This window comes from Odocoileus virginianus, unplaced genomic scaffold (genome assembly GCF_023699985.2).
Source record: "Odocoileus virginianus isolate 20LAN1187 ecotype Illinois unplaced genomic scaffold, Ovbor_1.2 Unplaced_Contig_35, whole genome shotgun sequence".
Lineage (NCBI taxonomy): Eukaryota > Metazoa > Chordata > Mammalia > Artiodactyla > Cervidae > Odocoileus > Odocoileus virginianus.
Window position 1 is genome coordinate 153,414 of NW_027224352.1, and position 27,552 is coordinate 180,965.

At 39.8% G+C, this 27,552-nt stretch overlaps 1 protein-coding gene across 3 annotated transcripts in view; it reads left to right on the forward strand.

Annotated features, from left to right (window-relative positions):
• Positions 1-27,552, forward strand: part of KLF8 (KLF transcription factor 8) — a 234,023-nt gene that overhangs the window by 152,757 nt on the left and 53,714 nt on the right. For 2 of the 3 annotated variants that reach the window (XM_070464618.1, XM_020870388.2), the window contains exons 4-5: positions 25-130; positions 734-870. In XM_070464618.1, the coding sequence (XP_070320719.1) occupies positions 25-130; positions 734-870 (243 nt within the window). Of the gene's footprint in view, positions 1-24; positions 135-733; positions 871-27,552 lie in introns of those variants that run through there. The other variant, XM_070464619.1, reaches the window with a different exon arrangement.

Sequence of the window (27,552 nt, forward strand, 5' to 3'; positions counted from 1 at the left end):
AATGCTCTTTTTATTTGTTTTTAGTGAAAGTTGAACCCACATCTATATCTCCACTGGAGATCCCAAGTGACAATGAGGAGAATGCAATTGAGAGTGGATCCTTACAGGGTATTCAAGGACTACAGCAAGAGTAAGTACTTTTATCTCTACTTCAGGTTGATCTCTGTATATATGTGTGTGTCTGTGGTAGATGTAGAACAAATTCTCAGACACTGTAGTAAGAATTTGAGGACAATAAAATATAGATAAACTGCCTCTTCAGTGAAGCTATGAGCTTGTATGCACACATGTGCATGGACATGGATGTTATGACACAGTAATGTTCTAATTGTAAATCATTGATTTTTACCCTTGAAAAATCTACAAATTTCCTATGAAGTACAATTGCATTCTGGATTTTTTCTGTAAGTTTAAAGCAAACTTAGCATTGGCTTGCATTTTAGTAACCATGTTGGATGAAAAAATACATTTCTTTAGACCTAGGCTTATTAGAATGAAATGCTCACATAGCTTGGGAACAGAAACCACCCAAAGAAATATTACTACCTTCTGGGACCTGCATTTACTCAGCATAATAGCCTAGTTGAGGGAATTGCTTGAACTATTTCAATTATTTCTTCTTAAATTTGCATAAATTAAATGCATGTAAGAGGGGATCCCATTACACATGAATTCATTCATTAGCCTCCACTTTAAAATCATTATTTGGCCCTATCTCTCTTTGTTTGCTCAGACCAACAGCAATGACACAAATGCAAGAAGAGTCCCTTGACTTGAAGAGAAGACGGATTCACCAATGTGACTTTGCAGGATGCAGCAAAGTGTACACCAAAAGCTCTCACCTGAAAGCCCACCGCAGAATCCATACAGGTCTGCCCATCTCCACCCTAACTACCCCCTGCCACACACACACCAAATCTCTGAGAGAAAGGAAGAGAAGAAAGTCCTGAAGCAAAGTTTAATCTATTTATACTTATGGGCACAGGTTCCATTCATGGCTTTTACCCCTATGTCTTGTTTCTACTCTACAGTAGCTTTCATGAAACCAGCCTAAGAAAACATACACCTGGTGTCTTCTGAATAGTTAAGATCCCTGTTGAGCCCCTGTAGATCTTTCTAATTGGGAAGTCTTAATATTTATACAAAGATAAAGGCAGATAAGATTCCCTCCCTTGTGATCATCCCCACAAGTTTTACAGAGTATTGAAAAGCACAGTGAAACTAAAGCAGGCTTTTGCAGCTCAGCACCATCCACCAACCTATAACATACCTTTGTTCTCATTCGAATAAAGGTACCCTTAAGAAAGAATAAGCAAAGCAGACCTTGGGGGCTGAGAGTTGAGGCTAAGGGAGTAAGCAAATGGTTCCATTTGAAGAACTATCACTCAACTCTAAATAAGTATTACCAAATCTCCCAAATTAAAAATTTAAGATTTTTTAATGTGAAACATCCTAGATTTCAATTTTGTCTTCTAATTAAATGAATTTTATAATACCAAAGATTCAAAGAAACCTGCCTATGGGCCAGAAGTAGCTTTTCAGTCATCAGTTTGTATCCTCTTCTTGAAGACTCCTCATCCCCAATCATCTCCAGCTCAGAAGTGAGACTTGGACACTCTGGACAAGGAAGGGATCCTCTTTTCTTATAAACATATACTGTATTACAGTCTGTATAGAAGAGCCTAGCTTTAGTTGATGTGCCCTAAATCTGTTAATAGGTGACTAATTTTTAGACTGTGTTGTCCCAATATTTCTATAACACTCTTATTTGTTGATGTTTTATTTGCTTCTCCTATACCTAGGATGAAGGCTGATTCTATTGAATATGTATATTATGTTTAAGTATTTGGATTTTCAACATGCAAAAGTAGATGTTAATAGTTTACTGGACTCCCATGTACCGTTCACCTAACATCATCAATTGTTTTAGTATATGGCCAAATTTGTTTTTTTCACCCCTACCTACTTCCCACTTCCCACTCTAAAATTCCAGACATCATATTATCTGCATCATAAATACTTCAGAATATATCTTTAAAAGGCAAAGATGTTTACAAACAAGCACAACATTACTAGCACACAGAAAATTTCCTTAATATCAAATTTCCACAATTGTCTAATAAGTATTTTTTTTTAAGTTTGTTCCAATTTGGATCTAAACAAGGCTCATATGTTGACTAGCATAACCAATATGAGGAGCCAGCTATGCTTAAGTAAAGAGTGTTCTTGGTTAGAAAACAAAAGCTCTGAGATAGAAATAAGCTTGCTTTGTTCTAATAACTGACAGATATCCAGCATAGCTAGGCATATTTAGTGTAGTAGTTAGTGGTGGAAGCATTGAGGTACAAGAGTAGAAAGGGAAAGACCACGTAAGGAAGGCTACTATAGTGATGCAGGCAAAATGAGAGCCTGACTAGAATGTTAGGAGTAAATGTGGAGAGAAGGAAGTATGTTGATGAGTGAGGGGACACTAATGACTCTCAGATTTCTTTTTTGGGTTACTGGATAGATGGAGGTACCATTTACAAGAATAGAAAGTTTGCCAAAATAACACATTTAGTAAGTAGAAAAAGCCCTCTGGAACCCAACCTTGGTAGGCAACCTGGGTATAATTTTTTTTTCTGTTGCTGATATTCCACAAGTTCCTTGGAAGAGGCAGCTGAAGAAATGCCTGATTTATTGTCCTCCAAAGATTGGGCTTCATTGCAAGGAGTTCCAAATATCTACTTGTCTCGTAGATATTCTCAGCAGAGAGCCATAAGGCTCTTGCTTATCTGGGTCTCTAGTATTCAATACAGCCCTTCCTCTCCTCCAAGCTTACAGTCATACAAAGCAAGAAATATAGATACAACAATTTCCATTAAATATACAGTTAAGCCCCAGTTTTTTCTTAAATTGTGTATTTTTAATTGAAAGATAATTGCAATATTGTGTTGGTTTCTGCCATACATCAACATGGATCAGCCATAGGTGTATATATGTTCCCTCCCTCTTGAGACTCCCTCCCATCTCCCACTCCATCCCAGCCCTCTAGGTTGGCACAGAGCCCTGGTTTGAGTTCCCTGAGTCATAACAGCAAATTCCCACTGGCTATCTATTTTACATATGGGTAGTGTATATGTTTCCATGCTACTCTCTCTATTCGTCCCACCCTCTCCTTCCTACCCCCCTTGTATCCATAAGTCTGTTCTCTATGTCTTCATCTCCATTGCTGCCCTGCAAATAGGTTCATCAGTACCATCTTTCCAGATTCCATATATATGTATTAATATATGATATTTGTTTTTCTGACTTGCTTCACTCTGTATAATAGGCTCTAGGTTCATCCACCTCATTAGCACTGACTCAAATGCATTCTTTTTATGGCTGAGTAATATTCTATTGTATATATGTACCACAGCTTCTTTATCCATTCATCTGTCAGTGGACATCTAGGTTGCTTCCATGTCCTGGTTATTGTAAATAGTGCTGCAATGAACATTGGGGTACATGTGTCTTTTTCAATTATGGTTTTCTCAGGGTATATGTCAAGTAGTGTGTTTTTAGGGTTAATATGGTAGTTTTATTCCTAGTTTATAAAGGAATCTCCATACTGTTCTCCACAGTGGCTGTATCAGTTTTATTTTCACCAACAATGCGAGAGGGTTGTCCCTTTAATCCACCCGCCTCCAATATTTATTGTTTGATTTTTTTGATGATAGCCATTCTGACTGGTGTGAGGTGATATCTCATTGTAGTTTTGATTTGCATTTCTCTAATAATGAGTGATGTTGAGCATCCATTCATGTAGTTATTAGCTATTTGTATGTCTTCTTTGAGGGAATGTCTGTTTAGGTCTTTTGCCCACTATTTGACTGAGCAGTTTGTTTTTCTGGTATTGAGTAGTATGAGCTGCTTGTATATTTTGGAAATTAATCTTTTGTCAGTTGTTTCATTTGCTATTATTTTCTTCCATTCTGAGGGTTGTCTTTTCACCTTGTTTACAGTTTCCTTTGCTGTGAAAAAACTTTTAAGTTTAATTAGGTCACATTTGTTTATTTTTGTTTTTATTTCCATTACTCTAGGAGTTGGGTCATAGGGGATCTTCTTGTGATTTATGATATACAATGTTCTGCCTATGTTTTCCTCCAAGAGATTTATAATCTCTGGTCTTACATTTAGGTCTTTAATCCATTTTGAGTTTATCTTTGTGTATGGTGTTAGGAAGTATTCTAATTTCATTCTTTTCCATGTAGCTGTCCAGTTTTCCCAGCACCACCTATTGAAGAGACTATCTTTAATGCATTATACATTTTTTTTAAGAAATTAATTTATTTAATTTAATTGGAGGAAAATTATTTTACAATATTTCAATGGTTTTTGCCATATATCAACATAAATCAGCCATAGTTATACATATGCCCCCCCAATTCTGAACCTTCTTCCCACCTCCCTCCCCACCCTGTCCCTCTGGGTTGTCCTAGAGCACCAGCTTTGGGTGCCCTGCTTCATGCATTGAACTTGCACTGGCCATCTGTTTTACATAAGGTAATGTAAATGTTTCAATGCTATTCTCACAAATCATCCCACCCCCAACTTCTCCCACTGAATCCAAAAGTCTGTACTTTTCATCTGTGTCTCCTTTGCTGTCCTGCATGTAGGATCATTGGAACTGTCTTTCTAAATTTTATATATACATACATATGTGTGTGTGTGTGTTAATATATAGTAATTGTCTTTCTCTTTCTGTCTTACTTCACTCTGTATAATAGCTTCTAGGTTCATCCAACTCATTAGAACTGACTCAAGTGCATTACTTTTTATATTGAGTAAAATTCCATTGTGTATATGTACCAGAACTTCCTTATCCATTCATCTACCTATGGATATCTAAGTTGCTTCCATGTCTTAGCAATTGTAAATAGTGCTGCAATGAACACTGGGGCACATGTGTCTCTTTCAATTCTGGTTTCCTCCATGAGACTGCTGATTCATATGGCAGTTCTATTCTCAGATTTTTAAGGAATCTCCACACTGTTCTCCATAGTGGCTGTACCAGTTTGCATTCCCACAAACAGCGTAAGCAGGTTCCCTTTTCTCCACACCCTCTCCAGCATTTATTTTTTGTAGACTTTTTTTTAATTTAATTTTTTTATGGTGGCCATTCTGACTGGCATGATATGATACTCATTGTAGTTTTGATCTGCATTTCTCTAATAATGAGTGATGTTGAGTATCTTTCCATGTGTTTATTTGCCATCTGTATGTCTCCTTTGGAGAAATGTCTGTTTAGGTCTTTTGTCTACTTTTCGATTGAATTGTTTTTCTGGTATTGAGCTGCATGAGCTGCTTATATATTTTAGAGATTCTTTGTCAGTTGTTTCATTTGCTATTATTTTCTCCCATTCTGAGGGCAGTCTTTTCACCTTGCTTATAGTTTCCTTCATTGTGCAAAAGCTTTTAAGTTTAATTAGGTCCCATTTTTTACTTTTTAAAAAAATTTCCGTTTCTCTGGGAGGTGGGTCATAGAAGATCTTGCTGTGATTTATGTCAGAGAGTGTTCTGCCTATATTTTCCTCTAAGAGTTTTATAGTTTCTGGTCTTACATTTAGGTCTTTAATCCATTTTGAGTTTATTTTTCTGTGTGCTATCAGAAAGTATTCTAATTTCTTTCTTCTTCACATATTTGACCAATTTTCCCAGCACCACTTGATGATGGTATTTTCTCCATTGTATATTTTTGCTTCCTTTGTCAAAGATAATGTATCCATAGGTGTTTGAATTAATCTCTGGACTTTCTATTTTATTCCATTGATCTATATTTTTGTCTTTGTGCTAGTACCATACTCTCCTGATGACTGTAGCTTTGTAGTATATTCTGAAGTCAGGAAGGTTGATTTCTCCAGCTCTATTCTTCTTTCTCAAGATTGTTTTGGCTATTCAGGGTCTTTTGTGTTTCCATACAAATTGTGAAATTATTTGTTCCAGTTCTGTGAAAAATACCATTGGTAGTTTGATAGGAATTGCATTGAATCTATAGATTGCTTTGGGTAGCATACTCATTTTCACTATATTGATTCTTCCAATCCACAAACATGGTATATTTCCCCATCTATTTCTGTCATCTTTGATTTCTTTCATCAGTGTTTTATGGTTATCTATATACAATGTTTTTATGGTCTTGTTTCCTTAGGTAGATTTATTCATAAGTATTTTATTCTTTTCATTGCCATGGTGAATGGAATTTTTTCCATAATAATCTCTGATTTTCTGTTGTTAGTAATAGAAATGCAAGGGGGTTCTGTGTATTAATTTTATATCCTGTGACTTTACTATATTCATTGATTAGCTCTAGTAATTTTCTGGTGGCATCTTTTTTTTCTATGTAGAGGATATGTCAGCTACAAACGGTGAGTGTCTTACTTCTTCATTTCCAATCTGGTTTCCTTTTATTTCTTTTTCATCTCTGTTTGCTCTGGCTAGGACTTCCAAAGCTATGTTGAATAGTAGTGGTGAGAGTGGGCACCCTTTTCTTGTTCCTGATTTTAGAAGAAATGATTTAAAGATTTGCCATTGAAAATAATGTTTTCTTTGTGGGTTTGTCAAATGTGACTTTTATTATGTTGAGGTATGTTCCTTCTGTGCCTACTTTCTGGAGAGTTTCTGTCATAAATGGGTGTTCAATTTGGTCAAAGGCTTCCTCTATGTCTATTGGAATAAGCATATGGTTTTTATCTTTCAATTTGTTATATGGTGTATCACACTGATTTGTGTTTATTGAAGAATCCTTGAATCCCTGGAATAAAGCCCACTTGATCATGATGTATATCATCTTTTTAATATGTTATTGGATTCTGTTTGCTAGAATTTTGTTGAGGATTTTTGCATCTATGTACATCAGTGATATTGGCCTGTAATTTTCTTTTTTGTGATATCTTTGTCTGGTTTTGGTATCAGAGTGATGGTGGCCTCATAGAATGAGTTTGGGAGTGTTCCTTCCTCTGCAATTTTCTGGAAGGAAAACACGTTTCAGCAGGAAATGTGTTAGTTCTTTAAATTTTTGGTAGAATTCACCAGTGAAGCCATCTGGGCCTGAGCTTTTGTATTTTATAGTTTTGATTTCCATGTTTGTGATTTGTCTCTTCATATTTTCTATTTTTTCCTGATCTAGTTTTGGAAAGTTATACCTTTTTTTTTCCATTTATTTTTATTAGTTGGAGGCTAATTACTTTACAATATTGTAGTGGTTTTTGTCATACATTGACATGAATCAGCCATGCATTTACATGTATTCCCCATCCCAATCCCCCCTCAAACCTCCCTCTCTACCCGATCCCTCTGGGTTTTCCCAGTGCACCAGGCCCGGGCACTTGTCTCATGCACCCAACCTGGGCTGCTGATCTGTTTCACCCTAGATAATATACATGTTTCGATGCTGTTCTCTCAAAACATCCCACCCTTGCCTTCTCCCACAGAGTGTAAGGGTCTGTTCTGTACATCTGTGTCTCTTTTTCTGTTTTGCATATAGGGTTATCATTACCATCTTCCTAAATTCCATATATATGTGTTAGTATACTGTATTGGTCTTTATCTTTCTGGCTTACTTCACTCTGTATAATGGGCTCCAGTTTCATCCATCTCATTAGAACTGGTTCAAATGAATTCTTTTTAATGGCTGAGTAATATTCCATGGTGTATATGTACCACAATTTCCTTATCCATTCTTCTGCTGATGGGCATCTAGGTTGCTTCCATGTCCTGGCTATTATAAACAGTTCTGCGATGAACATTGGGGTGCACGTGTCTCTTTCAGATCTTGTTTCCTCGGTGTGTATGCCCAGAAGTGGGAATGCTGGGTCATATGACAGTTCTAGTTCCAGTTTTTTAAGAAATTTACCTTTCTATGAATGTGTCCTTTTCTTCCAAGTTGGTCATTTTATCGGCATATAGTTGATCATAGTATTCTCTTATGATCATTTGTATTTCTATGTTGTTTGTTGTAATTTCTCCATTTCCATTTCTAACTTTATTAATTTGAGCCTTCTCTCTTTTTTTCTTGATGAGTCTGTCTAATGATTTGTCTATTTTGTTTATATTCTCAAAGAACCTGCTTTTAGTTTTATTGATCTTTACTATAGTCTCCCCTATTTCTTTTTCATTTATTTCTGCTATTTTTTTTTATGATTTCTTTCCTTCTGTGAACTTTGGAGGGTTTTTGTTGTTGTTGTTGTTCTTTTTCTAGTTGCTTTAAGTATAAGATTAGGTTGTTTATTTGATGTTCTCTTGTTTCTTGAGGTAGACTTATATTGCTATGAACTTACATCTTAGCACTGCTTTTAATGAATCCCAGAGGTTTTGGTTGCTGTGTTTTCATTTTCATTTGTTTCTAGACATATTTTGATTTCTGTTTTTATTTCTTCGGTGATCTGTTGGTTACTTAGAAGCCTGTTGTTTAGCCTGCATGTGTTTGGTTTTTTTTTTATAATTTCTTTCCTGTAGTTGATATCTAATCTTATAGCATTGTGATCAGAAAAGATGCTTGAAATGATTTCAATATTTTCTTTCAATTTACCTAGACTTGATTTGTGGTTCAGAATGTGATATATCCTGGAGAATGTTCCATGTGCACTTGAGAAAATGGTGAAATCCTTTGTTTTGGGGTGCAATGTAGATATCAACTAGGCCAACTGGTCTAATGTATCATTTGAAGCTTGTGTTTCCTTGGTGATTTTCTGTTTGGGTGATCTGTCCATTAGTGTGATGAAGTGTTAACATCCCCCACTATTATTGTGTTACTTTCACTTTTCCCCTAATAGTTGTTACCTGTCCAGTTTCCCCAGCAGAACTTATTGAAGAGACTACCTTTGTGCCATTGTATATTTTTGCCTCCTTTGTCATAAATAAGTTATATACATGTGTGTGGGTTTCTCTCTGGACATACTACCTTGTTCCATTGGTCTATATTTCTGTTTTGGTTCCAGTACCATACTGTCTTGATGACTGTAACTTTCCTATATAGCCTGAAGTCAGGAAGGTTGTTTCCTCCAGCTCCATTCTTCTTTCTCAAGATTGATTTGGCTAACTGGGGTGTTTTGTGTTTCTATATGAATTGTGAGATTTCTTGTTCTAGTTCTGTGAAAAATACCATTGGTAATTTCATAGGGGTTGCATTGAATCTGTAGATTTCATTTGGTAGTGTAGTCATATTCATAATATTGATTTTTCCAACACAGGAACATGGAATATCTTTTTGTCTATTTATATTGTATTTTATATTTTTACCAGTGTCTTATAGTTGTCTGTATATAACTCTTGTCTCCTTAGGTAGGTTTATTCCTATGTATTTTATTCTTTTTGTTGCAGTGGTAAATGGGATTGTTTCCTTAATTTCTCTTTCTGACATTTCATTGTTAGTCTATTAGGAATGCAAGTTATTTCTGTGTATTGTTTTTGTATACTGCTACTTAGTTAAATTCACTGATTAACTCTAGTAATTTTCTGAGAGTATCTTTAGGGTTTTCTAAGTATAGTATCACGTTGTCTACAAGCAGTGAGACTTTTAATTCTTGTTTTCTGATCTGGATTCCTTTTATTTCTTTTTCTTCTCTGATTTCCATGGCTAGGACTTCCAAAATTATGTTGAATAATATTAGTGACAGTGAGTAACCTTGTCTTCAATATAACAAACACTCAATCTGATTTTGCTTTATGACTCTGGAAACCAAAACTGTGGCTCAGTAACAACCAAGAGGGGTGGGATGAAGAGAGAAATGGAAGAGATATTCAAGTGGGAGGAGACATGGGTAAACCTATGGCTGATTCATGTTGATGTTTGACAGAAACCAACACAATACTGTAAAGCAATTATCCTTCAATTAAAAATAAATACATTTTAAAAATAGTTGTTAGTATTTGCCTTATGTATTGAGGTGCTCCTATGTTAGGTGCATACACATTTATAACTTTATGTCTTCTTCTAGTATTGATCCCTTGATCATTATGTAGATCTTTCTTTGTCTCGTTTAATGGTCTTTATCTGAAAGTCTGTTTTATCTGATGTGATTATTGCTACTCCCACTTTCTTTTGGTCTCTATTTGCATGAAATATCTTTTTCCAGCCCCTCACTTTCAGTCTGTATGTGGCCCTAGGTTTGAGGCGGATCTCTTGAACACAACATTTATCAGGGTCTTTTTTTTTTTTATCAATTTGTCCATTATTTCTCACACACTAGTAAAGTAATGCTCAAAATTCTCCAAGCCAGAATTCAACAGTACATGAACCATGAATTTCCAGATGTTCAAGCTGGTTTTAGAAAAGGCAGAGGAACCAGAGATTAAATTGCCAACATCTGTTGGATTATCAAAAAAGCAAGAGAGTTCCAGAAACATATCTATTTCTGCTTTATTGATTATGCCACAGCCTTTGACTGTGTGGATCACCACAAACTGGAAAATCCTTAAAGCGATGGGATGACCAGACCACCTGACCTGCCTCTTGAGAAATCTGTATGCAGGTCAGGAAGCAACAGTTAGAACTGGACATGGAAGAATGGACTGGTTCCAAATTAGGAAAGGAGTACATCAAGGCTGTATATTGTCACCCTGCTTATTTAACTTATATGCAGAGTACATCATGAGAAACATTGGGCTGGATGAAGCACAAGCTAGAATCAAGATTGCTGGGAGATATATCAATAACCTCAGATATGCAGATGACACCACCCTTATGGCAGAAAGCAAAGAAGAACTAAAGAGCCTTTTGATGAAAATGAAAGAGGAGAGTGAAAAATTTGGCTTAAAGCTCAACATTCAGAAAACTAAGATCATGGCATCTGGTCCCATCACTTCATGGCAAATAGATGGGGGAAACAATGGAAACTGACAGATTTTATTTTGGGGGCTCCAAAATCACTGCAGATGGTGACTGCAGTCATGAAATTAAAAGATTAAATTAAAAAAATTAAATTTTAATTTAATTAAAATTAAAACTTTGCTCCTTGGAAGAAAAGTTATGACCAACCTAGACAGCATATTAAAAAGCAGAGACATTACTTTGCCAACAAAGGTCCATCTAGTCAAGGCTATGGTTTTTCCAGTAGTCATGTATGGATGTGAGAGTTGGACTATAAAAGAAAACTGAGCACCAAAGAATTGATGCTTTTGAACTATGGTGTTGGAGAAGACTCTTGAGAGTCCCTTGGACTGCAAGAAGATCCAACCAGTCCATCCTAAAAGAAATCATCCCTGAGTATTCATTGGAAGGAGTGATGTTGAAGCTGAAACTTCAATACTTCGGCCACCTGATGTGAAGAACTGGCACATTGGAAAAGACCCTGATGCGGGGAAAATTGAAGGCACGAGGAGAAGGGGATAACAGAAGATGAAATGGTTGGATGGCATCACTGACTCAATGGACATGAGTTTAAGTAAACTCACGAGTTGAGTTGAGTTGGTGATGGACAGGGAGGCCTGGCGTGCTGCAACCCATAGGGTCACACAGAGTCGGACATGACTGAGCAACTGAACTGAACTGTCCACTCTTTTTCTTTTGGTTGAGTCATTTAACCCATTTATGTTTAGGGTAATTATTGATAAGTGTAATTCCATTACCATTTACTTATTGTTTGGGGTTTGTTTTTATAAACCTTTTCTGTGTTTCCTGTCTAGAGAAAATTCTTTAGTATTTATTGAAGAGCTAGTTTGGTGGTGCTGAATTCTCTCCTCTTGTTTGTCTGTAAAGCTTTCGATTTCTCCTTCAAATCTGAATGAGATTCTTTTTGGTAAAGTAATCTTGGTTGTAGGTTTTTCCCTTTCATTACTTTAAGTATATCCAGACATTGCCTTCTGGCCTGAAAAGTTTCTGTTGAAAGACCAGCTTTTTCTTATCCCTATGGTGATCAACTTGTATGTTATTTGTTGCTTTTTCCTTGCTGGTTTTAATATTTGTTATGTTTGTGTGTGTGTGTGTGTGTGTGTGTGTGTGTGTGTATTTAGTTTGATTAATATGTATCTTGGGTTTTTCCTCCTTGTGTTTATAAAAAATGGGACTCTTTTGGCTTCTTGAACTTGGGTGGCTGTTTCCTTCTGAAAGGTTTTTGCTGAACCACGGAAAGACGCTGAGATTCTTGGCCTCTGGAGGAGAAGAATTCAATCCGGGGCCAGAGATGAGGCTTGATCGCTCAGAGCTTTTGTGCAATAGAGTTTTATTAAAGTATAAAAGGGATAGAGAAAGCTTCTGACATAGACATCAGAAGGGGGCAGAAAGAGTACCCCCTTGCTAGTGTTAGCAATGGAGTTATATACTCTCCAATTAGTTATTACAATGAATCAAAAGAATATCTGGAGTTGTAAAGACCTCACTAGACCTATTCCCATAATTACATTTTAAGATAACAGGATGAGCCGGAAGGTTTTCTCCAGAGAGACTGTCCTCAAGCAGGGTACATTATTGCTATATAACCCAAAGGAATGTAGAGGGAAAAAAGTTTGTCCTTTCTTCCTCCTTGAGAATTCCAGACCCCTCTCTCCTTGGGGACCCCTGGACTTCTTATCAACCTGCCTAGGAAATGACTCTCTCATTCCCCCCTTTTCTTTTAGGAGAATTATGTTGCCAAGGGAAAGGGGCATTGTATTTCATTCCATAACTACTTCCTGCTGTTAGGGGCATGGTCCCTAAATTGTTGAGGCAACATATTCTCCTAACCCTCATATTGAGGGTCTCTGATCCAGGGGCCCCAAGTAATAGTTGGAGGAGGCTGTGGCACTCGTAGGAGCTTGGACAACCATTTGTAACTTAAAAGCTTTCAGGCGACTAGAAACAAATCCAATTACACAGTTATGGATGCAGGGAGCAAACAGCAAAAACAGAACAATCAGAATTATTGTAATTAAGATAGTTTTCCACCATGGGGAACTAGTTAACGTCTCCCAAAGTGAGGCAATTGAGGCTTCAGGAGTATCCATAGCCTCAATCATCTTGTTCATATGTTTAGTAAAATGAGTAACATTAGTGCTCATATCATGTATATATGTACAGCATTGGGTATGAATGATGGTACAAGTTCCTCCTTGTGCAGCTGTCAGAATATCTAAAGCCAATCTGTTTGTAAGACCACCTTTCTAATCTGTGCTTGTTCAGCATTAAGAGCTGAAATAATTTTTTGAGAATCCTGTAATGCCTGTTAAGTAAAATTAATCAAAGCATCCACTCATAGCATAACATCTGTAGTTCCCAGACAGGGAACAAATACTGCAGCCAAATAATCATACCAGTGAAATACAGACTTTGCCCACTAAGTTTTAAGGTGTGGTAAATTAGCAAGCTTTTTTGGAAGCTCTGAAAATATAAAGTCTTGAGTAAACACTAGACTTAGGGTGCATCTCCCTATCCAACCAGAGGGAAGCCATGCCCATAGGTAAGAGCCACATATCCAATATGTCCTGTTTGGAGCAAGCCAGCATGACTGAGATATCTAGTCCCAATCAGTGCCTGGCCAGACAAAGGGAGGACCTGAATTGGGGTTGGAAATCACAGGAATGATTACATTACATATTTCCTGAGGCAAAAATCCCAAGTGTTCCCAATCACTATAAGTTGTTGACTAACTTCTGGGGATGGCTCTATTTGTTCCCAGCATATAGGAGCAGTAGATACTAGGTGTCCTTTTTCAGGAGTTAACCATATAACCCCATCCAATATTTGATAAACGTCAGGTTAAAAACCATTAGATCCAGACCCATTTACCTTATGTGGCAAAATAGTTATTAAACTGAGACAATGTATAATCAAAATTAAAAGCCATGTTATGTCCACAGTTCAAGTACAAAGTGTTGTACCAGTCCATCTTAGAATTGTTAGATGTCATCAGTTTAAGAAGAGGCATCACATGTGATTGTTGTTGAAGGTATTTGCAGACTTGGAAAAAGTCCTTTCCTTGAAGTGGAGATGTCCACCACGGGAAGCCTTCCACTGATGAAGAGGGTAGCACTCTGCAGAGCCAGCAGTAAGACCGATTGTGGAATGCAGCGTAGGAGTGAGCCCAGGACAGGAAGGCATTGTCTTGAGGATCAAACAGCAGACTCAGGATTTTTGGAGTCAGCAGAAGTAGGCTCACATAGATTATCAGGCTCATCTGAAAAGTACAAAGTCAGAGCATAGAAAGTAAAGACATAAAATGACGCCAGTTAGTTCTGGTCAGGATGCCACCTCTGAACTCGAATGTGATGTACACAAGAATCAATTCCTCGCACTTTAACTGCTGTGGGAGAAGAAAGAATAACCTGGTAAGGGCCTTCCCAGAGGGGCTCGAGGAATTGGCTCCCAGATCCCAATGTTTTTATCAGGACCTTGGTTCCTGGCTCAAATAGAGGCTTGCTTGACTCAGAGGCTGGGTCAGGAGTCATCTCCCAGAGTTCCATTAATGCCTGTGAAAAGCTGAGAGCTGAGTTACATAATTAGTTAATTCCAAGGCTTCAGGGTCTATAACAATGTCTGTGTGTAAGAAAGGCCTTCCATAAATACATTCAAAGGGGGGACAGTCCCTCCTTTTTAGGGGCAGTCCAAGCCCTCATTAAAGCTATGGGTAGAACTTTAATCCAATTGTCCTGTGTCTCTTCAGTTAACTTGTGCAGATGTCTTTTGATAATGTCATTAGCTTTTTCAACCATTTCTGAGGATTGGGGTCTTTAGGAACAGTGTAACTGATGTTTTATTTCTAGAGCTTTATATACCCCCTGAGTTACTGCAGCTTTAAAGGCGGAGCTGTCACTCTGAAGGCTCTGTGGCAGCCCAAACCCAGGGATAATTTCATGTAATAAAATCTTTATAACCTCCTTAGCCTGTTCACTATGACAGGGAAAAGCCTCAGTCCATCCAGTAAAAGTATCCACCCAAACTTATAAGCAAGAATATCCATTAGCTTTTGGCATGTGAGTGAAATCAATTTCCCAGTCCTCTCCAGGACACTTTCCACTTCATCGTAATCCAGATTTTGCTAGCTTTCCAGTCTTTGGGTTATTTTCTTGACAAACCTCACAGCTTTTGATAATGATTTTTAAAGTTTTCATTATATTTTTACCTTCAAAGAAACAAGAAGCCATCTGGTAAGTACTCTCTGCACCCAAATGAAAACTCTGGTGTAAACCCTTAAGAATTTTCCATTGAGCATTTTCAGGAATTATTAATCATCCATCCTTGGACTGTAACCATCCTTTATCAGTAATCTTTGCTCCTCTTTTCTCATATCTTTCTAATTCTTCCTCAGTATATTGTGGTTTTTCCTGTTCCACAGGGCCTGTCTAGATCAAAGGCATCTGTAGTGAAGGGGTTTCGTAAAGTGCCGCTTTTCTGGCTTGACAGTCAGCCAGCTGATTACCTTCAGCTACTTTATTCCCATCCCTGTTGTGTCCTTTGCAATGCATAACAGCTACTTCTTTAGGACAATATATAGCAGTTAAAAGTCTCTTGACCTCTCTGAAATGCTTAATTGGTTCTCCTGTGGGTGTTCTAACCTGTCTTTCTTTCCATATTGCAACATGAGCATGTAAAGTCAAATAAGCATACTTAGAATCAGTGTAGATATTTACCCTTTGCTTCACTGCTAAGCTGCCCTTTGCTTAACTCCAGAGCTCGGGTCAGAGCCACAAGCTCCGCTAACTGAGCACTGGTTCCCTGGGGGAGAGATTTTTGCTTCTAAAACCTGTTTAGCAGTCACTACGGCTTTCCATCTCAAACAAAAGAACTGCCATCTGTAAATATTTCCATGTCAGGATTGTCTAATGTGGTAGACAGTCTGGAGCTGCATAGTTTAAAGTTAGAAATTGGGGACAATTGTGATCAGGTGTTTCATTTTCTTCTCAGGAAGGAAAATGTCAGAATTTAAATTTCCACAAAATTTAAGCTTAGTTACTGGTCCTTCTAACAACAATGACTGATATTTAAGATGCCTACTGTCTATCATCCAAATATTAACCTTAAAATTTAAGATTCCACTCACATCATGAGAAGTCAGTACAGTAAGGTTTCATCCATTAATTATTTTTAAAGCTTCAGGTGTTAATAAAGCCGTTGCCTCAATTACTCTTAGACAGTGGGGCCACCCGTGTGAAATTATGTCTAATTCTCTGCTTAAATAAGCAATAGTTGCTGGTGAGGCCCTCGGGGTTGGGTCAAAACTCCAAAGGCCATACCCTTTCTTTCAGTGACAAACAAATTAAATTCTGATCCTGTGGGCAAGCTCAAAGTGGGAGCTTGCAGGAGAGCAGTCTGAAGAACCTTAAAAGCCTTTTGAGTATCTGAAGACCAAACTAGTTTGTCAGTTTTGGCCTGCTGAATTTCAACTATAAGTTTATATAAAGGCCGGGCAAATTCCCCATAACCCAGAATCCAGCTTGTGATTCCCCCAAATCCTCTCAATTGCCTTAAAGTCATAGGCAGGGATGATTTAGTATAGGTTTAATTCTCTCAGGGCCTATGGCCCTAGTCCCTTCTGATATGATTAGGCCCAGATATCTAACAGATTGTTGACAAAGCTGAGCCTTTTCTCTTGATGCCTTGTAACCGCAGCCTGCCAGAAAGTTTAAGAAATCTTCTGAGGCTTGTGAACAAGCTTCCTCTGTCTCAGCACAGAGCAGAATATCATCTACATGTTGTAGCACCACCTGCCTTCAGAGCTATTAAAATTTTGTAGATCCCATGACAAACTTTGCCCAAATACGTGAGGACTGTCACCAAATCCCTGGGGCAAAACTGTCCAGGTTAACTGAGAAGCAGGCTGCGTAGGGTCCTCAAAGGCAAAGAGAAATTTACTTTGCTCTTCCAAAGGCACTGAATAGAAGATATCTTTTAAATCAATTACTGAGAAATATTTGGCTCATTCAGGAATTTCAGACAATAGAGTATAAGGATTAGGCACCACAGGGTGTAAAGGAACTACAGCCTCATTTATTATTTGTAAATCTTGAACTAGTCTCCATTTACCATTTGATTTCTTTATACCCAAAATAGGAGTATTGCATGGACTGTTACAGGGAATTAATAGTCTCTGCTCCCTTAAATTCTCAATGATGGATTTTTAGTTCAGTTCAGTCGCTCAGTCGTGTCCGACTCTTTGCGACCCCATGAACCGCAGCACGCCACAGGCCTCCCTGTCCATCACAAACTCCCGGAGTTTACTCACTCATGCCCATCGAGTTGGTGATGCCATCCAGCCATCTCATCCTCTGTTGTCCCCTTCTCCTCCTGCCCCCAATCCCTCCCAGCATCAGGGTCTTTTCCAATGAGTCAACTCTTTGCATGAGGTGGCCAAAGTATTGGAGTTTCAGCTTCAGCATCAGTCCTTCCAATGAACACCCAGGACTTATCTCCTTCAGGATGGACTGGTTGGATCTCCTTGCAGTCCAAGGGACTCTCAAGAGTCTTCTCCAACACCACAGTTCAAAAGCATCAATTTTTTGGTGCTCAGCTTTCTTCACAGTCCAACTCTCACATCCATACATGACCACTGGAAAAACCATAGCCTTGACCAGACGGACCTTTGTTGGCAAAGTAATGTCTCTGCTTTTTAATATGCTATCTAGTTTGGTCATAACTTTCCTTCCAAGGAGTAAGCGTCTTTTAATTTCATGGCTACAGTCACCATCTGCAGTGATTTTACCCTTCCTTAACCTCATGTTTCAGTGATACTGCTTCTTATGTGGAAATAAGTGTGGGTCTTTGAGCTTGGCAACTACAGGAATAGCATTTTGTGCTCGACCCACAGATTTTCCATTAGCCATACTCTAGGATTTACATTTTGTTCAATTAAAGGGAGAGAAAGGGAGGGCTCCATATTCATGAAAACAGAGGCATGGACCTTGCTCAGTATATCCCTCCCCAAAAGGGGTGAGGGAGACTCTGGCACGATCAGAAACTCGTGTGAAAATAGCACAAAGTCCCAGCTACAACTTACACAAGAACTGAACTAGTATCTTTTGGCTTGTCCAGACAGTCCCATTACAGAAGTGGATTGGGAAGAAAGTGGTCCAGGGGCTTCAGTAAGCACAGAGTAAGTTGCCCCAGTGTCTAAAAGGAAATCAACTGATTGGCCTCCCACAGTTATTAATACCCAGGGTTCCTCAGGTGTAATTAGGACAGGAGCTTGTGTGGGGACCCCTGGGCACCTTCAGTCCTGATTGTCTTGAGAGTCCGACCCCTGAAGCCTACACCTCTGGGGGCAGTCTCTCTTCCAGTGTTGTCCTTTGCAGACCAGACATGGAGCTGGGGGCGGCTTAGATGCCTGAGGGCAATCCCGCTTGAGGTGCCCCTCCTTTCTACAGTAATAGCAAGCCCATCCCTTTTCACCTGGGTCCCTCTGGGCATTTTTCTCAGGCTGTTTAAGAATGGTTCTGACAGCCATTGTGAGGGCTTCCGCCTGTTCCTTTGTCTTTTTCTGCCTTTCTTTCTTTTCCTCATATTCCCTACCATAATAGACTGAGCCAGTTTTAACAGATTATCTAAAGACTGATTTGGTCCATACGCCTGTTTTAATAGCTTACAGTGGATATCTGGAGCCAACTGAGTGAGAAATCTATCTTTTAAGATCACTCTTCCCTCTTCACTTTCAGGATCAATCTCAGTGAATCTGCAAAGGGCTTCTCTGCCAGTCTATCTAGGAATTTACCAGGAGCTTCCTTCTCTTCCTGTTCTATGTTTGCCAATTTGGCATAGTTTAAGTCTTAGCATGCGCTTGCCTGAGTCCTTCAAGAATACATCTGACAAAATGACTCTGATCCCATCTTCCTTTAACTGTGTTATAGTCCCAATCTGGTTCTATAGTTAGGACCACCTGATTTCCACTGGGGAGGGTGTCTATCTCGTCCTCTCTCTTCCCTACTGAGTCATTACCAAGCCATTCATCTCCATAAGCAATAGCTTTCCCCAAAACTTGAGTTTTTGAGTTGGGAGTCAGCATTTGTCCCAAGATATTCATCACATCCTTCCAAGTAAGGTCATAAAGCAGAGTAACACCCTTAAAATTTCTAATATATTTTTCCAGGTCCTCTAAATAGTCTCCCAGATCCTCCTTGATTCTTGTATTTCTTGATAAGAAAAAGGCTTATTAACTCTCATAGACTGATTATTTCTCCCAGTGGGTATTTCATGAAGAGGCAACAGCTTGTGTGTCTCTTCTTCAGTCTCTCTGGCTGCTCTGCACATATGATCCCAGGGAAAGATTGGACAAACCTGCTTTTCTTGATCTCTTTGTCTCCTGTCCTCCATCTCATCTCTTACTTTGATGGTCTGAGTTTCTATTGAAACCAGAGTAGTCTGAGGTCGTACTGAGACAGGAGTTGTTTGGACCTCTACTTGGGCAGTTTGAATCTCAGTTTGGGTTTTTACTGAGACCAAGGCAACCCTTCTTGGGGGGTTCTCTGACTTCCAGTTTGCTCAGTTTGGAGCCCCGGATACGGGGGCAAAGTAGGAGGACAGGGGGGAGCGGAAGGTTTTACACCCAAATCTACACCCTTAGGACATAAGTCTGGCATGTTTCGCAGAGAGAAAAAGGGCAACACATACGCTACTTCTACCCATTTCCCTTGTTTTCTACAGAACCAGTCTAATTGTAAAACAGTATTATACTTAAGAGACCCTCCAACCGGCCACCGTTTGCCATCCTCCAGTGGGTACCGCAGCCATGCAGTATCACATAGGAAGACCAGGTGTGTCTTCTTTAAGCCCTGGGGATCAAATCTATCCCAGTTTTTCAGGATACAGTTCAAAGGAGTGAGGCTGGAATTGTTAGCTCCCATCTGTAAGAGAGAAAAAAGCGACCAGCACCATCTTTCTACCAGAGGCATCCCTCCCTGCTCTTATTGGGGGCATAGACAGACTTTACAGTGAAACTTTTCTTTCCTGGTCAGACTTATTCTGTCCCTTACCAACACAGGCGCCGTACTCATCCCTCCCAGTTCTATCACCGAGATGGGGTGGGGATGCACCAGGGGTAGACCTGATGGCATCCCTGACTGACGTCCAGCTCCTCACCATTAAAACCTTGCTTGCCTCTGATGCCACCCGGGGTGCAATCAGAGTAACCTTCTGGAATGCCTCCCAAGCTAAGACTGCTGGGGGAAACATTCATCACCTGAGTGCCTGTGCACGACCCTGAGTATATTCCTGACCACAATAAGACCGATATGAACATAAAACTGAGATGTTCCTTCCAAGCGTCACCACACCAGTATAAGAGCCTCCTCTGGTCCACTAAGAGCCAGCGTTACCAAAGGAAATAACCCCATTGCAGTTCCAATCTGAATAACCTTTAACCTCAGAAATGCTCTTGTAGCTAGAGCTCCATCTAACTTCCGAACTTTCGATTCCTAGCGAAGCTAGGCACTTCCTGACTACCAATCCAAGTTTGGGACCTAAGTCACAGTACACAGTAACAGCATAGATCACAAGTCCCTTGAAAGTCTATGATCTGATAGATTAGGTTAGTACTTCTAATTCCCAAGGAGTTATGAAATGGTCAAAGAGACCAAAAAGTTTGACCAAGAAAGGAGAGTTCAGTCCACATGCTTTGCCCATTTCTGGCTTGTTCCCCAAAGCATGTATTGGGTGCCTCTTGGCATTGGCAGGTCGGTATAAACCCCCGACAGGTTTCTGCCATAAGCTGTATGAGGTCACCACGGAACCGCAGAGCAGGGCTCCTCACTTGCTTTGCGCAGGGCGTGTCATTCATTCACACAAGCACACCATAGAGTTAGTAAAGTACAGCAGAAAACGTGTTCGCTAGGAGAACAAAGAACTAGAGCTCCAAGCATCCTTACCTTGTCCTGAAGAATCCCGGATGAGCCCCCAAGATGAAAGGTTGTTGCTGAACCATGAAAAGATGCCACAATTCTGGGTCTCCAGAGGAGAATTCAATCCAGGGCCAGAGACAAGGCTTGATCACTCAGAGCTTTTGTGCAATAGAGTTTTATTAAAGTATAAAAGGGATAGAGAAAGCTTCTGACATAGACATCAGAAGGGGGCAGAAAGAGTACCCCCTTGCTAGTGTTAGCAATGGAGTTATATACTCTCCAATTAGTTATTACAATGAATCAAAAGAATGTCTGGAGGTTGTAAAGACCTCACTAGACCTACTCCCATAATTTACATTTTAAGATAACAGGATTAGCCAAAGGTTTTTTTCCAGAATGTCCTCAAGCAGGATACATTATTGTTATATAATCCTAAGGAATGTAGAGGGGAAAAAATTTGTCCTTTCTTCCTCCTTGAGAATTCCAGACCTTCTCTCCTTGGGGACCCCTGGACTTCTTATCAACCTGCCTAGGAAATGACTCTCTCACTTCCCCATTTTGGAAAAGCTTTTGACTATTATCTCCTCAAATATTTTCTCATGCCCTTTCCTTTTGTCTTGTACTTCTGGAATGCCTATAATTCAAATTTTGGGGCACTTTTCATTGTCCCAGAGATCTCTGAGATGTTGTCATTTCTTTTTCTTCTTTTTTATTTTTTCCACTCTGCTTCATTTATTTCCCTCATTCTATCTTCCAGATCACTTATCCATTCTTCTGCCTCAATTACTCTACTCTTGTTTCCCTCCTGAGTGTTTTTAATCTCAGTTTTTGTATTGTTAATTGTTGATCGATTGTTCTTTATTTCTTCTAAGTCCTTGTTAAACATTTCTCGCATCTTCTCAATCTTTGTCTAGTCTCTTTATCTATATTTCCATTTTGTTTTCAGGATTTTGAATCATCTTTACTATGATTATTCTGAATTATTTTCCAGGTAGACTTCCTATCTCCTCATCTTTTGTTTGGTTTCATGGGTTTTTGTCATATTCACTCACCATCTGGATATTTCTCTGCTTTTTATTTTGTTTAGTTTGCTGTGTTTGGGGTCTCCTTTCTGTAGGCTGGAGGGTCATAGTTCCTCTTAACTGTAGAGTCTGCTTCCTGTGGGTGAGGTTGGACCAGTGGCTTATGAAGGTTTCCTGATTGAGGAAACTTGTGTCTGTGTTCTGATGGATGGAGCTGGATCTCGTGTCTCTGGAGGGCAGTGCAGTATCCAGTAGCGAGATATGGGGTGTCTGTGGGTTTGGTATGGCTTTGGGCAGCCTGTCTTTTAATGTTCAGGGTTGTGTTCCTGTTTTGCTGGAGGATTAGCATGGGGTGTCTTGCACTGGAGCTTGCTGGCTCTTGGGTGGAGCTTGGTCTCAGTGTAGGTATGGAGGCTTTTGGGTGCACTCTCATTTATTAATGTCCCCTGGAGTCAGAAGTTCTATGATGGCTCAACATTCTGGAGTTGTGTTTCATGCCACTGGGTTTTGGTCACCACCTTTTACAGTAACATCAAGACTTGTCCATCCACACAACACAGAAGATAAAACCCCTAGTTTAATGGTGAAGCAACTCTCCACATCCAGGAACACCCAAAGAGATTCAGTTATATAGTGGAGAGAAGAGGGAGGAAGTAACCAGGAGGAGAAAAGGGAGAATCAAAAGAGAAGAGAGCAGTCAAGTCCATAATGAAATCCCTAAGTGAAAATAGATAATAAAAATTACACTCTTAAAGATCCTAAATTGGTAACAAAAGTTCAAAAAACAAAAATTGAAAACCTAGAATAAAAATTAGACTCTCAAAAGTACAATATAAAAAAAAACTACCAAAATTAAAAATAGGGAATTTATTTAGCAAATAAGATTTTTTAAGAAACGTAAAAGTAGGCTATGAAAAAGAGAAGTTAAAGGAGTAATAACCATAATATGATGGTATGAGGAAATAAAGAAAAAAAAGAGGGGAAGAGGGGGGAGGAGAAAGGGAAAGGAATAAAAGTTTAAACAAATTTTAAAAATGATTAATTTTTTAAAAAAACGTGCACCCATGGGTGATTCATGTCAATGTATGGCAAAAACCACCACAATATTGTAAAGAAATTATCCTCCAATTAAAATAAATTGATTAATTAAAAAATAATATTTTCATTTTAGAGGATGTGCTAGGATATATAGAGTGTTAGTTAAATGAATGTTGGTCTGTTTCCTGTTTTCCTCCTATAGTCATGTTACCTACTCTGAAGGTCCTCCAGTATATCTAGAAATGTCTCTGGAACTCTTCTGGGCAGTGTGGAGTCAGTTCAGTGTCAGATATTCCCTTGTTCTGGTTGTACTTGTTCTCAAAGTCTAAAGATTTCCCTCAAATGCAGTCTCAGCTTAACTGCAAGATTTAATCTGTTGCACATTCTGGAGCAGTTCCCCCTTCTTTACTTTGCTTAGGTTGGCCTCATCTGGTTGCAAGTCTGTCTTCAATGTCTGATATCCACTCTGACACAAGGGGGCGAAAGTGGCTTCTTAATTTGGGCTCACTTTCTCAGTTGTGCTGTGGAGAGGGAGGGACACTGCAAACAAACCACTGGTGTGTGGGGGGAGTACTTGCAGTAGATGGGCCACACAGGGGTTGTCACAGCCCAAGGCACCGTGCATCTCCCAGATCTAATCCACTCAGGCTCCTGGGTGTACCACGAGGGCAGTTTCAGGTGGGCCGTGCATCTCAGGGGAACTGGTCTCAGGCTGTGACACTCACAGCAGATATGAGCTGTCCAGTATCCCAGGAAGACCTGGGTAGTGACTGGCAGCCCCCTTACAGCTTGGCAGGAGATGCAGTCTCCGGGGCCAAGATTGCAGCAGCCCCTTTGCCTTCTACCTCTGACTATCATGTGCCTGCTTCTCTGCCTCTGAAAGAAAAGGAAAAAAAGAAAGTGAAGTTGCTCAATCGTGTCCGACTCTTTGCAATCCCATGGATGGTAGCCCACCAGACTCCTCTGTCCATGGAATTTTCCAGGCAAGAGTACTGGAGTGGGTTGCCATTTCCTTCTCCAAACAGGGCCATAAATGTCAGTTGGCTCGCTCTCCTTTGATATTCTCTAGGGTGTGATTCTTTGTTCTGTGACTGCACCAGGGGCAGAGTGCTGCCTTCCTGCAGGAATGGTCCTTTGTTTTGCAGGAATCGTCCTTTGTTTTTCTTTGTTACTCTGGCGATCCCATGGTTTGGATTTTCCCTGTTCTGTCTGTGCTGTGTCACATTAGTCCCCTCAGAGTGTCATCACGACATTAAACTCTGGTCCTTTCCATGAGGACTGAGGACACAGCCCACACCTCAGCATGCAGCCCCCACTCGCTGCAGACATACGCAAGCATGTGAGCAGCTTCTTGGCTGGTAATTGCTGTTTAGCACAATTTTGTTGTGAATTCTGTGGTGAATTTTTTTTTTTTTTTTGGTTATGTTTTCCTCTGAGGTTCCTAATCTCCCCACTGATCCCACCTGTGAGAGAGTTTCCTAATGTGTGGGAACTTCTCCTTCGTGACTCCCACCCTCAGGATGTATTTCTGTCCCGAAATCCTTTGTCTCCCTTTTCTTCTTTGTCCCGTGTCCTACTTCCTTCCAAACAGATTGGTTTGCCTTTCTAGATATCTGCAGTCCTCCGTCCCGTGTCCTACTTCCTTCCAAACAGATTGGTTTGCCTTTCTAGATATCTGCAGTCCTCCGTCAGAGTTCAGAAGTTGTTCTGTGGGAGTTGCTCCACATGCAGATGAATTTTTGTGTGTATTTGTGGGGGAGAAAGTGGTCTCCCCATCCTGTTCCTCTGCCATCTTAAGACTGCCCCCACTTTCAGTTTGTTTTTGCTGATCTTTTCCTTCTCTTGTGTTTCCTGCCTATAGAAGTCCCTTTAACATTTGTTGTAAAGCTGGTTTGGTGGTACTAAATTCTCTTAACTTTTGCTTGTCTGTAAAGCTTTTGATTTTTCCATCAATTTTGAATGAGATCCTTGCTGGGTAGAGTAATCTTGGTTTTAAATTTTTATCTTTCAGTACTTTAAGTATATTCTGCCATTCCCTTCTGGTTTGCAGAGTTTCTGCTGAAAGACCAGCTGTTAATTGTATAGCATTTCCCTTCTGTGTTACTTGATGCTTTTAATATCTATATTTTGTGTCTAATCTTTGTTAGATTGATTAGTATGTGCCTCAGCATGTTTCTCCTCGGGTTTATCATGTTAGGGACTCTCTGTGCTTCTTGGACTTGGATTGACTATTTCCTTTCCCATGTTAGGGAAATTTTTGACTATAATCTCTTCAAAGATTTTCTCAGACCCTTTCTTTTTCTCTTCTTCTTCTGGGACCCCTGTAATTCAAATGTTGGTGCATTTAATATTGTCCCAGAGGTCTCTGAGACTATCCTCAATTCTTTTCATTCTTTTTCCTTTATTCTGCTCTTCAGCAGTTATTTCCAATTTCTATCTTCCAGCTTACTTATTCATTCTTCTGCCTCAGTTATTCTGCTATTGATTCCTTCTAGAGTATTTTTAATTTCAGTAATTGTGTTATTCATCTCTGTTTATTCTTTATTTCTTCTAGGTCCTTGTTAAATGTGTTAATTGATTCTTGCATTTTCTCCATTCTATTTTCAAGATTTCTATCATCTTTAGTATCAATCCTCTGATTTATTTTTCAGATAGTTTGCCTATTTCTTCTTCATTTAATCTTGTGAGTTTCTACCTTGTTCCTTCATTTGTGCAATATTTCTCTGTCTTTTCATTTTTTCCTAACTTACTGTGTTTGAGGTCTCCTTTTCCCAAGCTTTAAAGTCATATGCCTTTTAGTTTCTGCCCTCAGTGGGTAAGGTTGGTCCAGTAGTTTGTTTAGGCTTCATTCTGGGAGTGACTTTTGCCTGTGTTATGGTGGGAGGATGTAAAATTTATTTTGTTTTATTTTTCCCCTCTGATGGGCAGGGCTGTGTGAAGTGGTATATTTTGGGGTGCCCATGGTAATCCTGTCTTCTGATGATTGGGTTTGTGTTTCTGTCTTGTGTGTTGCTTGGATGAGACATCTTACACTGAGTGCTGCTGGATCTTGTATACATGTTGGGGCCTTTTTAGGAGTTCTCACTAATCAATGCTCCCTGGGGTTAGTAGTTCTGTGGAAGTCTAGGGTCTTGGACTCAGCACTCACACTCCAAAGCCTAAGGCTCAATCTCTAGCCAGGAAACTCAGACTCCATAAGTCATTTGTTATGGCATTAAAGGGGATTAAAACAAACATACAAAAACAAAAAACAAATCAAGAAACAAAAGACAAATGCAAGAGAAGTGGTGCATACAAAATCAGGCAAATAATAACAAAACTAACGTACCACACACATATACACACACAAACAAAACAAAAGCAGTCCAAAAAAAAAAGAAAAGAAAGAAAATACAAGATAACTGATACAGCGAGCAAAGGAAACCAAAGATGATATCCACCAATTTAAAACGGAACTATCAAAAACACAAACCAGAAAACAAAATGAAAGCAAGGTGCCTACTGGGAAATAAAGCAAACAAGACAAAACCAACAAACATGGTGAAAAAAGAATGAAAAGGGAGAAAGAATAGAAAAGCACCTCAGTGAGGATCAGGTGTGGTTGTGGCATAGCTGCTTGGATTGCAGGGACCCTGGCAGCATCAGGTACACAGGGGAGCCAGAGGCTAGGAAAGTGGGAGATAGGGAGATTTGGTGCTCTTACGGTTTTTTTCTAGCCTCTGGCAGCTCTGTCCCAGTGGGAATCAAGTGTGGAGGTGGCACGGTTGCTTGGATCTTGGGGACCCTGGCAATGCCAGTTATGGAGGATCACCATCATACAATTTCACAGGAGATACAGTGCTATTAGGGTTTGTTCTAACCTCTGGCACCTCTGCCTGAGTGAGGACTGAGCATGGAGTTGGTGCTGCTGCTTGGATCATGGGGACCTGAATGACACCAAGCGTGCAGGGACACCAACTGCCTCAGCTGCAGGAGCTATGGTCTTATTAGAGCCTTTTGCAGGTGGTGTTCAAAGGGCCTCTCTGTTGCTTGGCACGTTCAGGCACTTAAATGGGCCCCTGGCTGGGGTCCTTCTGTACTTCCCAGCTTGTTAGGCACTTAAAGGGCCACCCTCTCTGGTGTCTTTCTCTATGATTCAACTACCGGCACTGGCTTGTGAGGAGAAAGAGGCTACAGTGATGGCTACACCCACTGTGTGTGACTCAGCAGTATCAGCTTGCCTCCGTGGCTGCCTGACTTTCTTCCACAGACATTTCCCACTGAGATCTCCTCCCTCATATCCCCTCACACTGCATTACCACAGTCAACAGCAGACCTTGCCCTGGGACTGCTCTTCAATCCCTAAGCTCCAGCTCACAGCCGCCATACTTTCTAGGTGACTTGCATCCCTATCCAGGGTACATAGGGCTACAGCAAAGATTGCCTGTGTGATTCTCATTCTATTAAGCCTGTAACAGATAAGCTGCTTCACTCTTCAACATCCTCATTTGCTTCTCCTCTGTGCCAAACAGTTGCCCTAATGGGGGATCAGATCTCTGGTTCAGTTCCCCTATCCTCCATGTGCAGGTCCAGTCCTGCTCACTTTCCACTTTTTCTCCTTCTTCCTTAGCCCTACTGAGTTTTGTGTGGATCTGTGTATTCCTTGCTGGTGATCAGGGATTCCTTCCCACTCTCAGCTGGTGTTCTTCAAGATCTCCTGTGTTTAAAGGTGTGTTCCTGATGCATCTGTGGA